Source organism: Protopterus annectens, chromosome 9.part0 (genome assembly GCF_019279795.1).
Source record: "Protopterus annectens isolate FY-2018-M chromosome 9.part0, PAN1.0, whole genome shotgun sequence".
Lineage (NCBI taxonomy): Eukaryota > Metazoa > Chordata > Ceratodontiformes > Protopteridae > Protopterus > Protopterus annectens.
Window position 1 is genome coordinate 175252394 of NC_056743.1, and position 21639 is coordinate 175274032.

The window sequence follows — 21639 nt, forward strand, 5'->3', positions numbered from 1 at the left end:
TTTAGATTACTGTGGGTAAGACTCCCATTCAAGTCATAACCAGTTATAGATCCCTCTCCGTGGATCATGATGCGCATGAGGCCTACTTGACCAAACTGGAGTATATCCAAATTTTGCTAAGTGCTCTGGTCATGGGGGAATTTAATTATCCCACCTTCAATTGGGAAACCTACTCTAGCCCTAACTCACTAGTGCAAAAGTTCTTTGACTTTAACCCAAATGCCCTGGAGCAAATTGTTCAAATAGAGGAACAAACATACTAGATCTGATCCTCACTACATGACAGATAGATGCACCACTGCAGCTGTGGGACACTCATTAGTAAAATCTGATCACAAATCAGTCACCTTCAAACTGGCACTAACACCAGAACTCACAAAGGGTGAAGTCAGACTAAAAAACTTCACCAGAGCAAACTATACCCTCCTAGCAGAAGGTATAAATTAATTCCAAGCCCCACTGTCATTGCTGGAAGTGATAACTACACCAAAGCTTACACTAAGCCATTGTACAATCACTTGTATAAGTGTATAGACTTGGCTGTTTGTGAGAGAATCAAAGCCAGAGCACCACGTTTAAAAAAAAAAAAAGCCACCCTGATGGACATCCCGCATCAACAAACTTTACAACAAACGTAAAAAGTTGCTCTGAAAACTAAGTCAAGGCCAAATGGAAAAACACCCTCCTCAGCCTCAACAGGCAAATAAGACAGCATGTGAAATCCTCTAAGGGTAACTTTGAGAAAAACTTAACAGGCACAGCCAAAGATAATCATAAGGCCTTTTGGAGTTGCGTGTGTAGCTTAAAAGGTAGGACCCAAGCATGTGCCAAACTAGTGACTAACAGTATCTCACACACACACTGATCCCGCAGAGATAGCTGACCTGCTAGCAGACAGATTTGGTGAAAATTTCACTGCCTTATCCCCTCCAAACTTAGCACAAACCTTGCCTCCACCTTCCCCTACTCCACACCCTACATATCTGAAGAGCAAGTCATTAAAGCCTCGTCTCTATGGGGGCTAAAAGGCATCTCAAGCTGTCTTCCAAACGAGCTAAAACATGAACTAGCATCACCATTAAGTACCCTATTCAGTCACAGCCTAACCACTGGCTTTGTTCCTGCTGAATGGAGAACCGCAACAGTTATCCCCCTCTACAAAGGTGGCTTGGCAACAGACCCAGGGAATTGTAGACCCATAACTCTGACCAGTCTAATTTGTAAAGCCGTTGAACATGTCATCATGGACCTCATAAATAAAGACATAAGCAACCTCCAAACCCTGGATCCGACCTAATTCTGCTTCGTGAAGGGCAGATCCTGACTATTAAACTTGGTGGATTTCTTCAGAAATGTGACCAGGGCCATTGACGAGGGCAAATCTGTGCACATAGCATACCTTAACTTGGCAAAGGCGTTTGACACAATCCCAAACTCAGGCATTACCAATAAACTTAAACTGAATTTAAATCCCTTTGTTGTAAGGTTGTCATCTAGCTCACAAGCCAGTCACACTATCAAAGTGGGTGACTCCACATCAACCTGTCACCAGTGGGGTGCCAAAAAGATCAGTACTGGCCCCCTACTATTTGGTATATACTTCTCAGAAGTTCAGGCCAAAACTAAGGGGCTGTGGTGGACAACTGCAAACTGAGTGCAATTACTGAATCCCCAAATTATGTCAGTAAACTTCAGGAGGGTCTTAACGCAGACCAATGACTGGTGTCTTGATCACAATCTCAAACTGAATGAAAAGAAATGCATGACCCTACCCTTTGGTAAAAACAATGTCTCTTCACACTATCACATTAACAATATCCTGTGTACCTATGAAGTGATAAGAGATCTGGGATGATAAGTTGACTGCGACCTTAACTTTGACCACCATGTGTCTACTGTAGTAAGGAAGGCTTTCTACGTGGCACACTTGATTGCAAAGGCATCATCTCTAGAGCAATGGAGGTTATAACCCCTCTATACTCATCACTAATCAGGCCAATAATTGAGTATAATGTCCCTTTCGGCATGTACCATACAGAGCTCCTGCAGCAATTGGAGAGACTTCAGACGTTTCTATCTAAGAAGATCAAGGGACTCGAGCACATGCCTTACACAGACCATCTAATGTCCCTGTCACTATACTCAGGATTGTGTAGGTTTCGTAGGGGAGACTTATGCCTGGCTTACAGTGCAATCCCTGACCCAAACCCAATGAATTTGCTGCAGATCTGTAAATCAGATCGGAGTAAATCAGATCGGAGTAGAGCTACCTGTTCCAGGGACCTAAATATGGCTTGTGACGTTAATACAACATGCTGGAGGGACAGATTTGTCTCCTGACAACTGCCACATCTTTGGAATAGGCTGCCAATTCATGTGAAGCTGAGTACCTCTATGACGCTGTTCAGAAGGAACCTGATTGACTGGATAGGGTACCATACATTCTTACTGGGGATTGTGTCCATAATCCTTATGGATATGGGCATTCATTACTAAATACAGTCTGGGGTATTGACTAGAGTATCTGTGGTATTACATTGAGATGAAATGGCTAGGCTTGAAATGACCTCTGGATTGATAACCTAGTAATCTCTTATGATCCTATGAGGGTAAAACTTCAGTATTTGAAGATGTACATAGTTTTATTTAGTATTAAGCTGAAAGGTTTTAAGGGTGTATTGGGGGTGTATTTTTTGAGGGCTTTCAAGATGTGACATAGGCTCAAATTGATGTGACAAGTAAGTGTATAAAAGATCAACCTCCCAAACAGTGTGTGCATGTAACACAAAGGCTGGAACTAGATAATTAACAAAAAAGCTATCTTTAAATGTTAATGGTCTCTCTCTCTCTCTCTCTCACTCACACTCACACACACACACACACACACACACACACACACACACACATTTAAGAGTAGTGAACTATATGCAAATAACTATGCTACAGGAGACACATTTGGAAAGAAATGAACATGTGAATTTGATGAGGAAGGGTTTTTGGACCAGTTATTCAGCGGAATACATAGGAAAAGGAAAAGAAAAGGGGTACTTATATTAATTTCAAGGGAAGATCCAGTAGTGATAGAAGTGGATAAAAGAAGTAATGATGGTCGACTTGTTTGTACTAAGGGGTTACTGGCTTGGGAGGAGGAGGATTACACTGGCATGCATTTATATTCCTACTAAAACTGCTATAATGGAGTTTAATTCTGGCATAAGTAATCATTTTCAATAGGGAATATTACTCGTAGGTGGGGGCTTGAATTTGATCTGGAGCAATGAATGTGTGGGGGGGGGGGCAGAAGGGAAAATATAACAAAGGAGGGCATATATTTGAAGAAATGTATGAAAAAACTTAGCATGGAAGATGCGAATTCAGTAGTAGGAATTCGGACTGAATTTAATACACATTATTCCCCAAGATACAAAAACTGGAATAGGCTAGACAGACTTTATATTCACAGGAACATGTGCATTTAATTGAAAGTTTTGATATCCATCCAATAACTATTTCAGATCCAATAGTTAAAATAATAATGTAGGTATTGAAATAAAAATGAGACGCTGTAGCTTTCCCACCTACCTGTTAAAAAGAGAGGAGTTTAAGGAATGTGTAATGGGAATTCGAGAGTCCCTAGCGAAGATAGAAATTTCTTCTGAAAATATAGCTACGGAGTGGGATAAAATTAAAGTGGAGTTTAAAATAGGGTGGAAATAAAAGAAAGAGTGATATGGTTGAGGTAACATGAATTATTTGGAGGGACTGACAAATGTTACAGTATTGCTGAATAGGGGGAATCTCACAGAACAAGAAGAGGAGCAACTGCAGAATGCTAAACAGAAAATAAGGGATTACCCCAATAATAAGCATGAGTTTAGAAAGATTGCTGTTAAACAGCTGTATTTTGATAACTCCAGAGCACAGAAACTTTTAGCACAATGACTCAGGCGATAGAAACTAGAAAGAAAGGGCCTATAACAAGGAAGATAACAGATCCTTTAGAGGTACCAGAAATATTTTGTAAATGTTATTAAACTCTGTATGAGGTAGATAAATATGGACATCAAGAAAAGGTACACATGGAAATGTTTATGGAAGAATTAAATATGTCAAGATTAGTAGATAAGGCTCAATTACTAACAGTTAAGATTGGAGGAGATGAGATAAAAATGGTGATTTATAACCAATATACAGGAAAATCCCCATAAATAGGTGATATTCCTGTGGACGTTTGGAAGCTAGGAGGCAAAAATTTATAAGGATCTGGAAGGTTTTGTTTAACAGTATTTTAAGAGGAGGAGAAACACCAACATCTTGGAAGGAAGCGGTGTTGGGTACCTAAAAGGATATAGACCCATCAGATGCAGCTTCGTACAGGCCCATTTCCATCCTAAACCAAGATTATAAAGTGTTTGTCTATAATGGCTAAAAGAATGGCAAAGATGATGCCAGAATTGATAGATATGGATCAGTGTGGTTTTGTGGAGGGGAGGCAAATATTTGACAACATTATCAGAACACTGATCCTGAGGGAAGCAGAATGTAAGAAAATACCACTTCTTGGTGGATCTTGATGCAGCGAAAGCATTTGACAGAGTAAGCTGGAAGTTTATGAGCAGGGCACTGGAAGCATTTGCATTCCCTGATAAAATTATTAAGTTGATTAAGAGGATATATGAGGGATCAGAAGTGAAAATGAAAGTGGGTGTGTTCCTCTCTGATAATTTCTGCTTGAGCAGAGGAACCAGGCAGAGATATTCTCTTTCCCTTTTGTTATTTGCATTACATTTAGAACCATTGACCAAGAAAATGAAGTACTCAAAAATTCAAATATATAATTGATAAATGGTAGTCAAGAAAAGCTGGCTCTATTTGCTGATATTTTATACCTGATAAAACCAAAAAAGGGCATTTCAGTCTTGTGGAATGCTTTGAGGCAGTATCAGATCTTTTCTGGATACAAAGTCAATTAAGCTAAAACAAAGGCAATAGCTGAAAATTATGTATGCACACGAGTTGGTTCAACAATATGGATATCTATGAGGATATGATAAAATGAAGTACTTGGGAGTGTGAATTAAAAAGGATTGTGGTGTGGCCGCTAAGGATATGTGGGAAAGAGAATTAACAAATGATGATACAAAATTGATAAATTGGAAGCTCTGTTGTATGGATAGCAAGATAACAGCAATTAAAATGTTTATAGTCCCTTTAGTTTTATACACAGATCAGGCATATTTTTATCAAACAGAGGAGAAGTTGTGGATAGCAGTTAAAAAAGAGCTGAAGGATTTTATCTGGGAGGGGAATATGGCAAGGGTCAAATGTGATGAGCTGAATCTTCCAATAGAACAATGCGGTTTGAGATTACCTGATTTGAAGGGGTATTTCAGAGCTATGCAGTTAAGTCTCCGATACATAGCACAAGTAGACACTTATAATTAAAAGTAGAAAGGGATGATGAAATAGGGGGAAACTCAAGAAAAAAATGAGAGACTGGGATTTTGTATACAGATCCTTAAGGAGAATGACAATAATAGTACAGAGTATTATATTCATAAAGTAGCAGAAAGTTTTTTAAGAACTAAGCCAGCATGAGAATGGAGAAAGGAGATTCTGCCAGTGAGGATTACTACAATTAGGATTGCAGACAATAGGCAAGAAGGGGGCTGGAATTTATTGGAGAAAATTGGCAAACTTACCAAGGTATTGGGAGCAAATAATTGAGAGGGAAAGGTAATAGAATGGGAAGAGGCCAAGAATTTATTTGGCCTGCAGGCTAGATACCGCCTTCCCTACATTCCTCTGAACTGTACAGATTTTTGCAGAATGTCCCGATTTTGGCCTCATATTTTCAGTCCATCTTTCATAAAATTGTGGTCTTCTGGCAAATTAGTGGTAAATCATAAAATAATGACAGACATTTTAGAGTTTAGACTTCATATCCTTCAGAAAATTCATGCTAATGCAAAACCTATTCTATCAACTTTCTAAGTTTGTAAGAGCAGTATTTAAAAATTGTCCCAGTTTGTGAGCCTTTGTCCCACTTTTATAGTCCACTGGATAGTTTGTAAGTGATGTATAGTGTTTGCAACTAAAATTGTCAGTATGGTTTGTTTTAGTTTATATTACTGTATGACTGCTTATGTCATGTGATAATTTAGTAAAGATGTTTCTTGTTAAAAAAAAATGTCTTTAGCTTCAAAACCCAAAGCTTATTAAACTATATCAGTGGTTTCATCCGCAGCCTTTTTCTCCAGTGTCCCTATCAATGTTTGTGCTGCAGCTACCTAGTCAAAAGTGCACGGATTCATTTGTCATTATAAACTGGACAGGGATATCCTTCCATGAGGCCACCCAAATGTTCAAGTAGCTGAGCACTCTGCTCCATATGTAGAGGAATGGATGGAGAGACAACATTCAATATGAATGGTGTGCATTTACCATAACATTGTATATGAATTCTCATGTTCCATCCATTCATCCACTACCCTCCCTCCATCCTGTTAGTGTTACCAAATAACATCTCAATAGCAAATGTTACCTGAGACAGGTCTAACTGACTTTTCCTTGGGTCTTGGTGTTTAGCCACCATTTCCCCTTGAATTTTTCTCTCCATCATTGGTTTGGATCGTAATCAGACCTTTAGGAGGGGCAAACTCGATCTGAGGTAGCTCCTGTGATACATGGGAGTAATGATTAGGGGGGAGGAGCCTAATCCCCAGATCCTAAGCTTTGAAGCAGCCAAAGATTGATCCAACATCAGATCCAAAACCCCATATGTAGAGGAATGGATGGAATACAACAAAACAGATGTAACTTTATGGTAAGTGTAAAACTTTAATTTTTCTTTATATACAGGGATTAAGAAATGTCAAACTGCAAACTATTGCATGATGGTTGTCCTCTGCTGTTATTTTCTATTAGTCCCATCATGGTAAATCTCTTTTAGGCAAGGTTGACGTTCACACTAGTAGGGCATTATCCTCTTCAAAGGCACATTGGAAAGAGGAGGAGTCTGAAAGCCTTCTAGAGGAGCAGTGTAGTTCTCTGCTCATACCTTTACAAAGCACTACAAGCTGGATCCTTTTTCAAGGACCAGAGCAGGCTTTGCTAGAACCGTTCTCTAGGGGCTCTTGGATCTTTATCCTTCCTCCTTCCACTTCCCATTTAGGGGAGGTTGTGGGAATCTACCCAAAATGCCACTGAAGCAGTGGGAATGATGAATATAGTACAGTTGCACAAGTCCTACTTACCTGTAACAGTAGATGTTCAAATTTCTCACCACCTGCCATCCTGCCTAGGTTGTGCATAGTTTGATGTGAGTTTCAGCCTTTTTGATTCAGTTGTTGTTGGATTTGTTTTATGGTATTGGAACTGGCTTCAGATTTACTCTTGCTATATGATTCTGGCTTTATGTACTTTTCTGTACTCCTCTGTGGGTGGGAAAAAGCTTGAACACAGGGTATGCACAGCCAGTCAGCTGTTACAGGAAAAGAAGGGGGGGGGGTCGGAGCTTTTGAAAGCTGGCCAGTATTAGGTTACCTTGGAAAGATAACCCATGCCACTGAGACAGTGAGGAATTTGAACATCTACTGTTATGCATAAGTAGAACGTATACAACTGTATTTTCTCAGTAATTCACTGCTTAAGGCTAGACATGCTGAGGGTTTAATGGTGATCTTTTTTTCAGTATTGTCCATGCTACTGAGACAGTGAGGAATTTGAACATCTACTGTTACACATAAGTAGAACATATACAACTGTATTTTTTCAGTAATTCACTGCTTAAGGATAGACGTGCCGAGGGTGTATTGGTGATCTTTTTTCAATATTGCCTGTATCTTGCCAAGGTTCAGAGCGAGAGCAGCAACTCTCTTTTGTACCTTGGATGTAAAAGTTAAGCTGTGGCTTCTTCCTTATCTTCCATCCTCCCAGCAGAGTGAGAATGCTTTTCTAAGAGTTTTTGGACTTTCTTACTGGATTTCTGTTTGGGTCTCCAAATTGATTGATTCTGGCTGACGTCGACACTGGTGAGTCTGCTGGTGTGTTGCAGAAGTCATTTGGTATTATGAAAATGTTTGGCTTCACTAAATTCTGTAACCCATCATGTAAGATGCACCCCAAACCTGGTGTTTCAGCTTTTAGTGTGACAGACTGTGGCTTGGTGATGAAGCAAATCTGTTGGGTGGATCATCACCAGATGTGACACACAGTGAATTTACCCCTTCCACAGCCACTGCCCTCCCCACACACAGTTTTGAACTGTTGGAATGCAGATAGTGAACGCTATAACTGTTGCTGTCTATATTGTCTTCCATTTAATGTCCAGGTCAGGCAACTCAGACAGACTTCTCATGCTTATAACACAACTTTTGCCCCAACTAATTTCCAATAAATTAAAAAATAAATATTTTCAAGTCATAACACACCCAGAGACCAAGTAAGAATTTTTTGAAGCGTGTATATAACAAGTGGTACTAGACAAGGTTGTCCTCTGCATTCTGTTTTGTTTGCATTATGCTTAAAACCCCTAAGCCAGGCAATCAGAAATCAAAGGAATTAAAATGGGTAGCAAAGAATATGCCACAATATCTTTTTGTTGTATTTTACTGTAATAAGGCCTTTTTCAGTGAGATCCAGAGGTACACTGAGGTATTTGAATAGATCATTCTGTAAACTGCGAGGTCACAAAATGTGTTGAAATTTTGGGACATAAAATGTGGGAAGTCACTAGACTTAAAAGCAAATATTTTACTGGGATTTTACTTTACACATAATGCATTGTATCTTTGGTGTCTATTTTAGTCCATTTATTTAACAGTATAGTTATTTTCTCTATTTCATAACTTCCAAAAGATTTTATTTTTTAGGTGTAGATTCTGCAGACTATGTAATATTTGGGTCTGTATTACGTTATCGAATACTAATGTATTTGAAAATGTAATAGTCGACTCGTAAATGTTGAAGTTGTAAAACGTCGAACATTTCAATGGAGATCTCCGTACAGTGCAGAAATGGAAGTTTTCCATCGTCTGCACTGTATGGCGATCTTGGAGTTGATATATTTAAGTAGCGGGGGTGTGAGGGTGCAGGGAGGCTTGATCCCCTGCTTATAGTATTTAAATGGTTTGCTTGGGTGAGGTTTTGTATTTTTTGTAAATGTTCGAAGTTTTACAACTTCGACATTTATGGGTCGACTGTTACATTTTCGAATACATTAGTATTCGATAACGTAATATAGACCCTAATATTCGTAGTAGTTATCATTTCTTTCAATTATTCATAATCTGCTACTCCCATTGCTTACACTAACTACAACCTTATATTTTGGGTCACCACTCTAGATCATTCAGCTATCTGTGAGCCATATTCCTTTTACAGAATAAAAGCCTTAGTAAGTCAACACAGAAAACATCATTGCCTCAGAAATTAAATTCCTCCTGGAATGCAGTCATGTTATAAAGTGTCACGCAACTGCCTAACCAAGCACAGTAAGCCTCCTACTTCCCACGGTGTAGAACCTATGTAATTTCTCACTGTATGTGTCTTACTACCTAGGTAAGTGAATTCCTGCTAGAATTCTGTCATGCGCTGAAGTACCAGTTCACCAAAGTTTCTCCTCTCCCTCTCCAGTGTTAACTGTAGTGTGTGTGTGTGTGTGTGTGTGTGTGTGTGTGTGTGTGTGTGTGTGTGTGTGTGTGTGTATATATATATATATATATATATATATATATATATATATATATATATATATATATATATATATATATATATAGATATACATATATATATATATATATATAGATATACATATATATAGATATACATATATATATATATATGTAATCTCTACAGTTATTCTTTATTATCAAATTTTGTACTATTGTAAGCAGTTTCTTATAGATTTGTAATACTGTTTTTCTGAAACTTTGTGCTTGAATAACTTATTGGAGCTTTACTTCCATGGGCCTCTGCTGAAAAAGGGTGGGTTTTACCCAGTCAGACATTCCTGTTAAACAAGTATAAAATTAAATATACAGTTGTTAACTTTTGCCATTCTTTAGGCTAAGTTCAATGTTTGCATGAGAGGAGATTACTAAGGGTAAGTAACATAAAACATTTAAAAACTACAACATAGTTATATATTTTAGAAATTTTGTTTGAGAGAAAATGTCCAAATTTGCAGTGGGATATTTCTGTGATACTGTGTATGGACATTTTTTTTTTGTGTGTGTGAAGAAAATACTAATCTTTTTTCCACTGTTACTATTCTGTGCCAGTGGTGGTGGATTTTAAATTACATTTTTGTATTAGTACGTACTAATTTACTTTTTTTATATTTTTGTAACAGGATGACTTGCTGTCTCTTAAAGTTGTCAGCGTACTACATCATCTTAGTATTAAAAGAGCAATTCAGGTTCTACGGATTAACAACTTTGAGCCAAACTGTTTACGAAGAAGGCCATCTGATGAGGTACACATATGAGATTATTGTAAAACTGCATACTTTAAGTATTTTATGATAACTTTAATGGACAGAAAACAGTTGATCGCTAGTGTAATAGTATTTTTTGTGTCTCCATGGGTGACATTGCATTCAGTAAAAGAATATGTGTGTGAGAGTTTTTTGTGCTGCATTAGTCATGCATGTTTTGCCACATAGGTCTTGAAGTAATTTAAGCCATGCATGGGATGGACCCAATTATTCATGTGATGCCAGTAGATTATGTACCATTATCTGATACCTGCAGTAGTGATCTGTACATCTGCAAGTTGAACTTTCATAAACGGGGAGAGCCATGAAGACATGCAGAAATGCTTAATTAGGGAGTACTTGGGACAAAGCTGTTACATGGATGAGTTTTTTCCCCATGTCAGTAGGTGTACATCAAATACTTATTTTTGAGAGTCTATAATGTCCCAGTTAGTGGAATTTTGCCATTCATGTATCATGCTGTGGAGGTAAAATTATAGCTGAGATATAATTTTTTTTTTGTAGTAAGGCTGCTTCTCTTGCACCTTCAAATAATTTTGCCCTTATACTCCCCAGTCAGTAAATATTCTGAGGTCATCTGGGAGAAAAGGGCAATACAAATTCGTGGAAATAAAGATGTTGTTTAATTTAAGCAACTCTGCACATTTGGAAAGCTAGTTTTGTAATATAAATGGAAACGGACTGGAATGAATGAACCTTTAAAAATGTGAACGTACATTGCCCATTTCATTAATTCCCTCAGATGGTTGACTTGTACAGTGGTGAGAAATTTATTTACTTATCCTAGGTATAAAATGTGGATTGAGATTGACTGCGTTGTCTTTTTTTTTTTTGTAACGCATAAGCAAAAACTGATTTGAACAAAATTAAAAATTTGACTACTTTTCCTCAACATTAGTCACTGGCAGAGGCGTTGCTGGATTCAGGTCCACACCTTGTGCTAGTAATAGGTAGACAGATATATGCCCTCTCCCTCCTGCCTGCCCCATCTCTTCAATGGAACAGCAAAAAAAAAAAAAAAAAAAAAAGGTCCACAGTTTGCTAGTTGGTGCTCCTGAAATGCAGGAACTAACAAAATCCTGTTTCTGTGTCCATCCAGCACCTTCTCAGCTGAGAGGCAGTTTAAAAGGGGAAGAAAATGTCTGCGATCAGGTACCTGGAGCTCCTGAAGTGCAGCAGCCAATCAGGTCCAGTTTCTGTAAATCACTTTAGTAGATTGACCTATTACAGTCTCAGCAGTTTCTCTTCTTGTAGCCTCTGCCTTGTGCACTAACACAAGATGATGTGTGTTCATTAATGCTCTTGACAGAGTCCCATCAAGATCCACATCTAAGACTACAATGTTACCAACAGATTATCACCCCATAGTTCTGGTAGCTTGCTATCTGCACGATTGTCCATTGGCATGAAGGGTCTTTCTAAACCATTGGTGACATTAGTGACTGTAATGTCTTGGATTTATGCTTATTAAGCTATGCATTTAAAGCGTAGCAATCATCTAACCTACTGCTTTAAAAGCTGGTATCCGAGAATGTCACCCTAAAAATGTAGAGTGCATTTAGGAAGACTAGGAAGACCAGGAGGTAACTGTGGATGAGTAGTCATCTTTAACATGGCAGTAAATTTGTATATTGATTTTAAACTGGTAATGACTGACTGGTGTTCTAAAAGGCATTGAGTCTAAAGTGCTTCAGATAGCTATTTGTGTCTCCACAGTGTGAGATGATCAGTGTCTGTAGTTTGGCTTAAGTAAAACGTTCATAAAACTGAAGCTGTTTTTCAAGTACCAGTCATAAAGTAGAGATTGTGTCATATGTATAACAGGTTCCCAGAGAACTGAAGCTTTGAAGACTGAAACTGTAAATTGAAGTACGTTTGTATGAAAATTTCCACATTTTAGAGTAAGTAGATAATGTGATGCAGTGGGTGGCATTGCTGCCTCACAGCAAGAGGTTATTTGGTTCAGTTCTTAGCTTAGGTGTCTTCTGTGCAGACTGCATGTCCTCCATGTGTCCATATGGGTTTTCTTTGGGTGCTGTGGTTGCCTTCCACATCCTAAAGACGTACATTAGGTGTATTCTGGAATCTGAATTGTCTGCAGGTGTGAGTGCACGCATGCGATACAGAAGAAAGACCTAATCATTTGCTTTTGTTTCCCCTTTTGCCTTGAAAATTTGGTGACTGTCCACAAGGGATCACTGTAGGACTCTGTTGCGACTTGTTAGAGAGCAAGCCGGGTAGTAAAAATTCTTTGGTACCCAGAGACCATATGGCACTTGGAAGCATAAGAAAAAGAGAATGCAAGTTGTAAAGTATGATTGGAAAATAATGATGAGCCACAGGAATTTTAGTTAAAGGTAGGGGCTGAACTTTAGGTAGTCTTAAATGTTAGCACAGTATTAAATGAGGACTGAGAGTGATTGCTTAATAGTAGAGAGTTGAGATATCTACCTGCAGCTGTATTGTCATATTTATGCTTTGTTTTGTGTTTAATAGTTTTGGATTGATTCCTCCTTAGTAGTGTTCCAAAATAGGGTAAAGGATATTTTAGGAAGTGAGTGATTCATTGAATTTCACTGTATAGTGTTGCATATTAATGAGTTAACCCCTTCAATGTATTTGCTCTTTTCCACACTGTTGTGCAGCTTTAGGGTTAATAGTATAAGGCAGTCCTGAGGGTGTGGGAGGGGGCAAAACTTCTCACAGTTTTGCTTTGATTGTTATTTCTTGTTGTTGTTTTGCTATTTATCGTCATGAGATGTCCTTCTATATCACTGTTGCAGTATGCTCAACCTTAGGGATCTCCTGCCAAGGACAGCTCAACATCTGACCAGTATACCAAAGCTTTTAGATTTTATATGTGGTGTACTTCACATGCCGTAGGGCATAAAGGTGACGTACGGATTAAGTTTGCCACCATTCTGAATGTGATCATCACTCATCGGCCTGAACACCCTTTGCTGTGCCGAATTAGCTAGCCATCAGATTAAGTGCTCATTTAAGGTCTTTTTTTTTCTTTCTTTTTGCTGGTGGTCTTATTTTTTTACCTGGAGTTCATATCCTCCAGGAAGTGAAAATGTCAGTGTGGGTCCTTCCCATGACTATAACTCCTGTAATATTTGTAAGGCATTTGTGAGTTTGCAGGCATCTGCTCCAGATGTGTAGGGGGAGCCACTTTTATCTCAGAGGGCACTAGAGGGATTCCACAGATTCTGGTCAGGGATGAGGTTGCAGGCACTCCTATTAATCCCATCAGGGTTCAGAACCTCCATTGTTAGGGCTGATGTCTCTGCCAAGAAAAAGAGAAGACTAAACATTCTTCTGTATGTCCAAATAACCCTCAAAGGGAATGACAGGAGTTTACTCGGGGCTTGTTTAATGCCTGAATGTTCCAGAAACCTCCCCAAGGGATTTCTGTGTCTAACCCCCCTTGGACTTAAACTCCTTCCAAATGGCCTTGAGAACCCAAACCCAAATGCCTTCTCCTTTGGCTAATGGCTGTGATGAAGAGAGTCCATTATTCCAGAGTCTCCTAAGGAGTTGTATTTTGGAGAGACTGGTCAGAATGATGGAATACTTTAAGTGGAATTCTTCTCAGGTGTCTGATTGACACTACTAAAGCTTCTGCAGTACCCCCTGAGTTGGCTGCTTTGTTAGACTCCTTTAGAGCTGCCTCTAAGATTCCTGATTCTCAGTGCCCTGCTCCAAAGAAACCTGACAGGTTCTATATGTTCCTGAGGATTGTCATTTTCTACTTAATTTTCCTTCTGCTGAACCTGCTGTGGTGTCTGTCTCCTCTGACAAGCCTTTGCCCTCTTCCAAGTTTCTGCCTTCGGATAAGGATAGTAGAGCAATGGAAGGGGGCTGGAAATAAGGTCTGTACAGCTTTTACTTTGGCCATTAGGGCCATCAGTTACCAGACCCACATGACCAGATATGCTCAGGCCTTGATTGTCCAGGCTTGTCAAGTTATTTCTGACCTCCCTGATTATGAAGGGAAGTCTTCTGCTTTATCTATGTTGGGTTCTACATCTCAGGTGGCTCTACACTCTATCAAGTGCAGCTATGATGCTGCTGATGCCTCTTCCAGAGCTGCTGCCTTTGGGTCTGTCATCAGGCATTACTCTGCTTCGTGTGCATTCTTTACCTGAGATATTAAGGCTAAGTTGCTGAATGCTCCTTTGGGTAATAAGAATCTGTTTGGGACTGCTGCTTTGTTTTAAGTCCCTTCAAGAAAAAAAGTAAAGCTTTGCAGGCCCTTAAAAATATTTTGTCTCCCGTATCCCTGCTTCCAGAAGAACTATCCTACTAGGTCTAGATTTGTTCTCAGGCAGCCTCGGCAGGCCACTAAAGGCAAGAAGGGTAATAAGTGAGCCCCTCTTGCAAAATCTTCCCAGGCTGTTATGGCTCGGAAGCCTTCTCTTTCAGACAAGCCTGCTTCTCTTTGACATTTTGCCCCCTCCAACCCCTCAGCCAGGCTCCCTTGTCCCTTTGGCTGTCACTCTGTCTTCCAAACTGGAAACTCATCACCTTATATTCTTGGGTTCTGTCCATCATCTGTCAAGGTTACTTCATGGTGTGGAGGTCTCTTCCTGGTACAGTTGTGTAAAATCTTATTATAATAGTAGATGTCCTTGTCTTCATTGTTACTGTATTCAGTCCCTCCCTCAGGCTCCCTTTTTTCTTTTTAGTCTTTGGTTTGGTTGGCCTCCAGGCTGAGGGTCCCTCCTTTGTCTTCTGCATATTCTCCTTCTGGATGTGCATACCTTTTTTGTTCTATGGAGGCTATTCTCTACTCTGACAGTTCAGTTCTGGGTTATGCCATCTGTATGTCACCATTATGTCTTGCATCCTATGTGGGAAGCATACTTGTGACATATAGTGCATACAAGATCTAAAGTCTTTGATATACTTGGCAGATAATGGGCTGTCCTTTGCAGGAGATTCCTAAAGTTGAGAATACTGCAGCAGTGAAGAGGACAACATCTACTTTATGGTAAGATTTTTCCACAACTGTACTTTTTTATACTTTGCATTCAGTATTTATTTTAGTTAGTTTCTTGACTTTTGTTGCAATATTTTGGATTTTGGTTTTTTTTTGTTTGTTTTTTTGTTTAAACATGAGTCCATAATGTCTTCAGTGATACTAATAACCTCTGTTGTCATTGCTGAATTATAGCTCAACTTGATACTAGTCTGCTTGTCAGTTCTGCAAAGAAGCTCATAGTCATCCCCTGCCTATGTCTTGCCTTTCTCCCAGCAACTCCCACGGAGTCAAATATGTATATTATATTTTTTAAACTTTTTGTTACTGGAGTGGGGATATTGCAAATGCAGGCATTCTAGCCTTACATTTTAACTTTAACATTCCTTAGCCTCCCCATATCATCATGTTCTTATCAGTCAAGGAAGATGACCTCAGGCTGTTTTTTGACAAAAGTGAGAGAAACCTGTGAATAAATCTTCTGTGGGCTGTGCTAGTCTGCAATACCCATATTTCTATTTCTCTATCCTCCTGCATGTACTTTTGACTTACTTTCCCTCTGAATATATATATATATATGTATTTTTTTTTATCCCTTCTTGGGCATAGGCTCACTCTTACCTTGGCACTAGAGTTGTAGAGCTGTTCTGTTGTAAAAAAAAAAAAAAAAATTCTCAGCTTCATTTTTTTTCTTAGTTTAATTTTTACTGTTTTCTCCTTCCTTTTGGACCTTGGCTCTTTTCATTATTTTTTATCCCCACAATAGAAATTTCCATTGATCTCCCCTTCCTGTGCCGTATGTACTCATTCCTTCCTTCCATTGTTCCATTGCTTGGACTGTGTAAGAGCTGTACATCTCATTTTTTCCTGTCCGGGGAGCCTTATTATCCTATTCATTCTCCTTGAATGTGAGAGTTGGTCGTTATTGAGCAGATGCTGGTCACATGACACACTCCTTAAACCCCCCCCCCAAACCTCTTCTCAGCAGGCAGCTTGCAGACTGTACAGTATCTGCTTGGCTGGGGAAAAGCACAAATGCTTCTTCATGACTATCCCTATTCTGACTCATTGGTACACTTTGCTGTAACAGGAAGTGCCCTATCTAGCATCTTCCACATGTGATTCCCCAACGTTATAAATGTGGCAGGCCTGACCTTCTACTTCTTCCCAAGATGGGATAGTTGATATCGTCTGCTTAAATCCATTCTTCCTTGTCCATCCCCTCCCGTATGTATACAGCTAGCCAAACATGAGTTGCCGGGGTCACTGGGCTGGGATTTTGGCCCCTTTTATTAATGAGATGACAGATCAGTCATTCTACAAGTATGCCTGTGCAAGAACAATTCTTCCCCAAGATAAAAACACCACTTCTATCTATCATTTTGGGGGAACAACAGAATATACTGAAGTAGTCCACCAGCAGGGAATTTTTAAGATGTACTCTTAAAGAAAAGGTCACTTAAAACTTTGTTTATTTAAGCAGGTCATCTCTGCTATAGATACTACAGCGGTATCTATCCCCCTTCCTTCCATTTCCTGTAAACAGCAATCCACTGCATTGGGTTTGCAGTCCCACCCTAAAAGAGGCCAAGTCATACATATCTAAAGCCTAAACCTGCTATGTAGACCTCTCCAATTGTTGTAGCTGTACAAAAGTGGTATAAGAACTTGTACAAAAATGTCATTGTTAAAGTTGTGGGTACTGTAGCTGAGACAGTTCATTCAGTGCCCTCGTTTCAGACTAAAAGTTAATACTTTGTTTCCAGTTTGGAAAGGGATACCTTCTTTTCCCATAAAACTTCAAGTATAGTTTCCACCACTTCTGCTTTGCCTGACATAGACTGATAGGTTGGCACTGGTCCTGCCTGAGAGTTCTGTTGACATTCCGTAGGATATTGGCTTTGACCCTCTTGGAATTTATCAGAAAACAGTTACAGAACATGATAAAGTAAAAACACTTGCAAACTTCTAAAGTATTAAAAAAAAAAAAAAATGTGAAATCACAACGTCAAAATCTCCACCTTGTAGGTCTCTAAAAACTGAATCTAAAACCCTAAACGTAAAAACGAGTGTTATTTTCATTTATATGTTGAGCCAAAGCATTTGTCGCAACCCCCCTACGTCTGAAATACGTGGTAGAGGTGGAGATTTTAATAATAAATTGGAGACAAAAGAATATGAATGGATATTGCGTTTGAATGCTGACCATGCCCCTGGTACAAATCGAATGGTCTCTTTAAAACCTATTTTAAAATATAAGCAGATGTTTGAAATAATAATTATTGCTTTTTTAAGTTTGGCCGTGTGATATGGGATTGATTCATTATTGTATTTAAATGTGTTCTTAGATTAACTTGTTGTACTGATGAAGGATTTTATCCGAAAGCTTTGCCATTAAAGTTTTTGACGTTATGATTTCACTTTTTTTTTTTTTTTTTTTTAAATACCCTCTTGGAATTTATCCCAGGGTCAGAATGAGTGTTGGTACCAAATTCTGTGATGTCAGATTTTACACCACTGATGGTGGTGGCACTTCCAGCTAGTCGTTTACTGGACATGAATCATGTTGATGTCCGTGTTATTAGAACTGATATTGTCAGCTCCATTGATGGGGGCTGAGTTCTGGCCTCGTATTGTCATTGGCTTCAACACCAATGTATGCTTGCCCAGCCCCTCAGTTTTTCAGTGCTGAAAATCATGCCAGGTCAGCTGTTGACATCAGTGACAAGTCAGCAGCCTCCCTTGCAGTGGTTCCTATTGGTGTTGTGCCAACCTTCTGAAGCCAGTGTCACTTTTAATGTTAGACTAGTGACATCCTGAGTTCTCAGCCCTGCCATGTGTATCTACATGTACAAAAAGTCAAATGATAAATGTAGTTAGTCAACAAAAGTGTTTTATCAAATAAGCCCATAAAAGTGTTAAAAAAAATGCATCTCTGCCAGTTCCAAGCTTAGAGAGAGCATTGATATTTGAATACTGATGCAAGTGTAGAACTGTATCTCCATTTAGTTTCCTAACATGGCTGACACTCGCAAATCCATTGTGCATAAAATAACCTTGATTGACTTGTCGCCAGCTTGAAATAGTGGAGCACATGATGGTCAAAGTAGCTACTTATGAATCTTCCTTAATAGTTGGACAGTGGAATAGACGGTGGGGTGTAGGGGGCAGCCTCTCTGGGTGCAAATTGTTAGAGGGCACAGTTGCCTATCCTGATCTCTGTTCTGTATATACAGACACATGCCAGTATTGCACTTATTGAGTTTTCAGTCAAAGCAGAGTACTGTAAAAAAAGAAAAAAAAAAGCAGAGTACTGTAGTGCTGTTTGTGTGGTAGAAATGGTAGCAAACTGTTTGTTACAAGAGTAGCAAGTAGTTTGCTGCAGTTAAAAATAATAAGAGCTTGTGGGGGGCACTACATCTTGGTACAGTACCGAGCACAGTATTAGCTACGTACACCTCTACAGTCGGGGCATAGAATTATTTAATCCAGATAGTTTCATATCAAAGTTAGTTTTGTTTTGTTTGAGAAAATTCAAGAAGACTTTGTCAACCTAACAGAATGGTTTCAGATGGAATTGAAAAGTTCGTAAGTAACTGTCAGCTGTGACAGAATAGGTGTTCCCACAGTGGAATGTGTGTATGATGGTGCAGATTATTCCTCAAGGGCTGCTATGTAAGTGGTAGTTTTGAGAAGTTATGCATGGCTCAGATCAGAGCCTTAAAATAAGAGTGTCAAAACCAAATTACCTAGTGCCCCAAGGGTGTCAGAAACCAATTAGTACTAATAAATATTAGATTACTGTGGTTTTCAAGTTTCAGCTGTGTGCGTGTTCTTAGGACTAGTGTTTGGATAGTTAGATACTTTAATAGCTTTAGATCTCTTGTTTGAATTTATGTACTACGTTTTTCATATTTTGATATTGGAAAACTGTGCATGCTTCAAGAAGTGGTTCTCCTTTGGGGATAAAATCCCACCTCAAGTTCCACATGCAGTGTGTCTACTTTTTCGGGCCTTCCCATGTGCAGGATTCCTGCTCAATTTGTGCTGCATTTGGTACCAGAGCCTTCCAAGGGAGAAAAGAGAAGCTTGTTTTAAAAAGGTGTCTTCCCCAACAGACAGGGTCCAAAATGTCTTCAGACCCAAGGGCATTCTCTACTTCCCTTTCCTCCAACAGATAATGAGACAAGGAAAGGGAAAGTTCAAAGGAGAAAGAGAGAGAGAAAAGGACAGACAAATCAAAAGAAAAGTCTAAAGAAGAGAGACCTGAAGACATCCCAGACAAGTCTGAGAAAAGGTCTCTGGACCCCACAGCGTCTGGTGCCTAAAGTTTCTAGGCAGTCTGATCCTACAGTCTGTAGGATTCAGACTCCCTCCCCAAACAATGTCATTTTCTCTGGGGCCTATGAATCCTGGTCTTCACTCATGTATCTTACAGAAGATCCCTTGAAGGTCTGCTTCATTAGCCTCGTTCTTGAGATCTAGTTGATCCACTAGAAGTTTCACCAAATTCAACATCAACCAAATTATGAAGTTTTTGAGGACTCCGATTCAGCTGAGAGTCGTTCTGGCTCCATCCCCAAGGAAAGGGCTGGGATCAGCCCCTTCTATCTGGACTGTACTGCTTCCCACACTGTTTCCATTTTTGGAGCCGGTGTATGTTGGATCCAACCTACCCATGGTACCAGATTCAGAGACAGTAGCCCTGGAGAGTTTGGCTTCCACATCTTCCCTCGCTCACTTTGACAGTGATATGCACTCTGGTCAAGTGGGCTCCTGGAGCTAGAATGTCTGGGTCAGAGTACCATGGTGGAGTTGACCGTGAGATTTTAGGAGCTGTCCCTATCACTCTGGGCTTCAGCCCTGCACAACTCAGTTCTGAGGCTCTTTTCAGAGCCATCAGCCCTTGGAGTTTAGAGGGCTACTGATTCTACCATTTTAGGTGGCTCTTCCTCTGTTCCATTGGCTGTGTCAGCTTTTGAGACCATGGAAAAGGTCTTGGCCGGACCAAGACGACTGGTAAGTGCCCAAGTTCAGTTCCATCCAGACTCCCTCTGAAGACTATTGCTACATCCTTTCATTTTGGTAGATACAAACAAGACAGACCCTGTAAGCTTCGAGACCACTCTGCATTCAAGCCCCATGTCTGATTCCGGTGTGTCTATCTCAGAAGTCCCAAGGCACATCCCCCAGAAGAGGACTTGCAAGAGGAAGCATATTGAATCCTCTGCTGTGTATGCCACTAAAGACAGATTTGGATAAGGCTCCCCAAGCCCCCCCCCCCCAAAATGTCTCCTTTGTAGACATCCTCGAATTGATGAAATAGAGGTTTGGAGTCCATCAAAACTCCTGATGAGTCAGTGTTTCTTGAAGCTTTTGGGTCCGGCCCTTCAGAATCCTGGATGTTCCCTTCTCTCAACACCTTTGTCAAACTCATTGCCTAAAAAGCCTGGAAGGAACCGGATGTGGCAAATCCCATCCCAAAGAAACCAGATAAAGCTCTAGTTGTCACCAAGGAAAGAAAACATTGAGCTAAGCGTCCTCCTGTAAATGTCATAGCAGAGAAGCAGCCACAAAAAATGAACTGCCCGAGGAAAGTTTCTCTCTTCTCCCTGCAAGGTGTTGAGGACATTGGACAGACTGGATAAATGGCCTTATGCTTCAGCTACTTTCTTTCTTCATGCACTGAATTACATGGCGAACCTGACACAGTTTCAGAGGGATTTGATCAAGGAGCTTTCAAATTCCCTGGCGGATAACTTAATATTGGATATCCAAAAATCTGTGGATAACCAGATGTTCTTCGTGTTTCACTGTTGCAGTCATTACATTTGGGTAATCTGCTAGCAGGTTGCCCTCAGTCGGCCTGTATTCCAAAGTCTTGGGTTCTGCGTCTGTTGCTGTCTCCTCTTCCATGACGTCAGGTCATCAGGGGTATAAAACATGCAGCTGACGCTATTTTCTTTAGTCTTTCTTGCCGCGCAGTGCCCGAAGCAGAAGCATTTCGCAAGTGCCGGTCGGCCGACTACTGAAATATTCCAGTTTGAGTTTCAGAACCGAAGTCTTCACTAAAACTAAGTACCCCGTTGAGGAAACTTTTTTCTTGCTTTTTACCGATGTCAGAAAAAGTTAATAATTGTATTACTTGTGGGAAGCA

General features: G+C 39.7%; 1 protein-coding gene across 1 annotated transcript in view; it reads left to right on the top strand.

Moving 5' to 3' along the window:
• Window positions 1–21639, top strand: part of PPFIBP1 (PPFIA binding protein 1) — a 2404664-nt gene that overhangs the window by 1772463 nt on the left and 610562 nt on the right. Inside the window, exon 22 of the mRNA XM_044082713.1 lies at window positions 10355–10477. Coding sequence (XP_043938648.1) covers window positions 10355–10477 — 123 coding nt within the window. The remainder of the gene's footprint in view (window positions 1–10354; window positions 10478–21639) is intronic.